At 37.1% G+C, this 4,344-nt stretch overlaps 1 protein-coding gene across 1 annotated transcript; it reads left to right on the top strand.

Annotated features, from left to right (window-relative positions):
- Positions 1 to 2,517: 2,517 nt before the first annotated feature.
- LOC100767876 lies at positions 2,518 to 3,201 on the top strand (the record flags this gene model as incomplete). The annotated part of the gene is given in 1 exon segment (XM_027432371.1): positions 2,518 to 3,201. A coding segment is annotated over 1 exon segment (684 nt), but the record flags the coding sequence as incomplete, so codon positions are not given.
- Between the last annotated feature and the right edge of the window lie 1,143 nt (positions 3,202 to 4,344).

The raw sequence follows: 4,344 nt of genomic DNA, 5'->3' as shown, positions 1-4,344 counted from the left end.
TCCAACGTAATTTCAGTAGTGCTTCAAAGGGCACTGATCTTTTATTCCACTGCCTCAAATCTGCAGTGACAGAGAGGGTGTCATCAGGGTGTTCGGCAAACCACCATCAATTGAAAACCCATTTTGGTATTATAGCTTCCCAAATAGTACAGCAACTGTCTTGTCTAAGATAAAATGCAATTTCCATAGGAACTGTGGAGCGGTGGTTAGCAATAGGGAAGGACTGTCAACAAGCTGATCCTGTATACAAACTCCTGAAAACTTTTTCCTGGGCAATGGCTTTGACATTCTCCTCATGTTGGAGCTACAAAAGTTTCCTGCTTTCTTTCTAAAGTACTCAGTGCCATCCTTCAGGGCATACTTCCTCATGTGCATGAACACCAAATCCAAAGATTTGAAATGAGAAGTGAATTAGATGTGCTGTTGCACAAAATAATAGTGGAGTCTCAGTTTTGTGATAAAGATTAAAGTTGTCCACACATATAGTCAGGATACTTTACATACAAAAATCATTTGAAGCAAATTATCAGAAAATTGACGAATCAGTAAGTTCTGGATCAGTTATGGAAATGTCCATGCATCCTTGTATTTTACACAAAGAGTTTTAATTTTGGCTCACAGGAATAGAATCAGGATCTCCAACAGTTTCACAAAACATTATGCCACTGATCTATATACATAGATCAGATAAATATATATTTTTAAAGTAGTGCTCACTGTGGCATTAATTATAAAATATGTAGAGTTTTTTAAACTAAACATTTCAGAAAATTGCACAAATAAAAATGACTCTACACTGTTAGGTCCATCTACCTAAACTATTCTGGGGGGTATCTTTTGTGTTCACAGATATGTGTATGTATGTGTGTGTGTATTTATCTGTATATGCACGTGTATATACACACACTTATAAAATATTCATATATGGAGTTTATATATGAATGGTTATAACATATGGATCATTTTTCAATTTAATTTTTCATTCAGCAGACATCACTTTGCCATATCATGTAGTAGTCAAACACCATAACTTAATTATATTTGAGAGTTCTTAGGATATAACTCTCATTTTAGTTATTTGTTATATTTACATATTGCACACACAACTTAAGTAAGCATGTTGCAAACTATTTTTCACTATTAATTTCAAGCACTACAGTTCTTAATTAACAAATGCACACATTGTAACATTTGAAGAATACAGCAAAATTGCTAAACAAAACAAAAATTATATAGGAAACTTTTGTTATAGTCATGGAGGCTAGGGCTTCCTATACTATTATCTGTAGTATGGTGAACCCACATGTGCAGAGGCTCATGGGGGCATACAGCTTGGTGAAAACTAGTATTCAGCAGGTCGACCAACCCAATGAATGACTCTCTGTTGAGAAGCCCCACTAGGCAATATCTATGGGATTAATGCCTGTGGAAACCAGTTGCTCATGTCTGTAATTTGTCTCATGTGCCACTTTATTTTTTCCCTAAGAAATGTGTTTCTTCCCTAACAACTGCTATGGGTGTTTTCCCACTGCTTGTGTGTTTATCTCATGCAAGTATCCATCTACTGGGCACACAGAGCTATGGATTATCAGGAATGTATAATTCTGATAAAGAGAAATAACACTAGAATATTTTCCATTATTCAGGCTGACATAGGATAGTAATAGGATTCTTAGTCTCAAAGACAGCTAATTTAGAATTCCCAACATATTTGAAGCACACTGATTGCCTCTGGAGATGAATATATGGTTGCCCCTAGAGACAATTACTTGGGATCCTTTTTTCTAGGTGTTGTATATTGCTGATCCAAGATCAGGCTAGAGGAAAATTTTATAGACATAGTCTTCTTCAGTAATTGGCTTTTTGCAGGTAATCCCTGGCTCAGTATATGATACATGATCAAGGTTCAGCCTACTGTTTACTTTCGGTCTGAGAATCCTAACCATTTAGTCTATGTGCATGGCCATGTTTTACTCACTGGCTGATAAATGTGACATCCTTAGCCTAAGAGAAACTATGGGATTGGTTGGGCCCTGAAGTCTGACATATTATTGTCCATATTTTGGGATCAGTGAGAAGTTGAGTAGAGCTATGAAGTAGGAGGTAGGAGGAAGTATGTAGAGCTAGAGATTAGAGACTTTGCAGACTTAACAAGAAGCTCCTGGGGAGAGCAAGGAGAAAGGGTGTAGAGCTAATAAGGAAACTATGTAGAGATATGTAGAGAAGCAAGAGATGTTTTCAGAGAATAGATTTTCAAGATAAAGTAAAAGAGAAATAGAGTAAAGCACAGAAACCCTGTGTTTCCTTATTTATCCTTTAGAGAGAAAAGTCTAGACCTAATCACATTTGCGGATTTTTTGCATACCATGGTGTTGACTGAAGGCTGGATCCCCCAGTTAGTTATACTAATATATAGATAGACTACTTAAATACAATTATGTGTGCTCTGTAAACCCTGACTTATTCTGATTTCCCATCCTGACTTGTGTTCCTGGCTTGACTATATTTTTATTCAATCTCATCTTCAGATATGCCAATGGGAAGAAGCGCATCTTCAATCTGACTGGCGTCCTTAGCAACCTATCAGCTTGGGTGTGTGAAATAGTTATTGCGAACAGCCAAAACTGGCGCCTGTGGGAATTTGACAACGCTGTTGTGCAGTTTGTTTCCTTTGGGCTGTGGGAAGCTCATTACCCTCAAGAGTTTAATGTCTCAGGGACTGCAATCAAGATGCTGGTGCATACCCCTATCGATTCCACCTGGATCATTTCAGCTGAATTTCATTATGCATAGAATCTGATAATATGGGCCATGTTGATGAAGTCTGCAGTTCTAGGGTTCAGTATGTTGGCCATTATGATCAGCTTCATGAGAGACCCATTTATTGAAATGCAGATATATTGCTACAAGGTCTCTGCCTTAGTTTTGTGTGTTAGCAGCCTCTTTACATTTGTTTCTGTAAGTTGGAACTACATGGTAGATCTTTATGGGCAAACCACTTTTGACTTTCCGCCTGACTTTCCTGTTAAAAAGGAAGCCATGATAAGCAAACACTTTATAGCCATCTTCCCATTAGGGGTCCTGACAAGCACCATGTCACTCTTTGGAATGACCATGTTTTTCTCTGAAGTAAGCTGTTTGAAACTACAGAATCAGGTGAAGGCCCAACGTGCTTACATAGTGGTCAATAAAGAGGCCTGAAGTGAGGGCTCCTTCATTTGCAAAATCTGTTAGAAGGGTCCTTGAAGAAATTTCTTATTCATATACAAAACTCATGTAGTCATAAACTCATTCTAAATAAAACATCAACAGGGTTCACTGGATCTGTCCAAATTACTTTTTCTTCTACATGTCTAAGATGTTCTTTCTTTAAGTGTTTTCACATCATAACTCTGAATGTCATGATCAGGTATTCAGATATTTCTCACCAGCAGTAACAGGCAAAAGTACTTGTATAATGTATTTTGCAAAAACTAAAACCAATAGCGGGTGAATGCATTTTGTAAGGACGCTGACAGTCCAACACACAAAAGAAAACTCATTCTTTGTGTAAAGAGGTAAGTCTTTGTATTGATGACAGAGCTTGGACTTCATGGTTTTGTCTTTGCAGACAGTGTGTGCAATTTCACGGGGTAGGAATTCTATGTTGTACACTAGGCAAACCTTTATGTTTGTGAAATTTGCAAATGGCCAGACATTTCCAGTTTGCTCTGATCTAAAGTGGTATAGAGATAAGATAACAGCTTATCTGAATTTACTTTTTGTATTTTTGTTTCTAAATCAAAAAATTCAAATTCACATTCTTATGACAAACATCATTAATACTGACCAGATCCACATACTAATTCTAATACTTTGTTCCAATGGAAGTGAGGTTTTTAAATAGTGAAAACTAAATTTGTGTCATGTTTGTAATTATCCATAGTTCTTAACAGTCAGAAGACTGTTCACTAGTCCAAAGTTTTTTGTTTTTTGTTTTTTTTCTGAGACTTACACAGTTTTTCAGCTCTGAGAACTTAGTGAATCATAAATCAACTCAAACTTCTAACATATAGGGTACAGATAAGAAAAGGAGAAAAGGGGACAAATCAAGGGAGGAGTTGACAGAAAAAGACATAAACCTATGAAGTTGAACGTGGAATTCAGCAGCTCCACATAACCTCACCCACTTTTGTCATTCATACACTCACAGAAGAAGCTCCATGGCACCTGCTTTTACATTTTCTAGTGAGTTCTGCATGCATCTAGTACTCCTGGTGACTTTCTGTTTCCCAGACCTGCTTGCAGAGGCTCACTGCTCACATATGCTGCCTGTTGAGTTTCTCTTAAGATTGACTATAGTGC

Source organism: Cricetulus griseus, chromosome X (assembly GCF_003668045.3).
Source record: "Cricetulus griseus strain 17A/GY chromosome X, alternate assembly CriGri-PICRH-1.0, whole genome shotgun sequence".
Taxonomy (NCBI): Eukaryota; Metazoa; Chordata; class Mammalia; order Rodentia; family Cricetidae; genus Cricetulus; species Cricetulus griseus.
The sequence above is the reverse complement of the archived record's forward strand: the minus strand, read 5'-3'. Positions and strand labels throughout refer to the sequence as shown.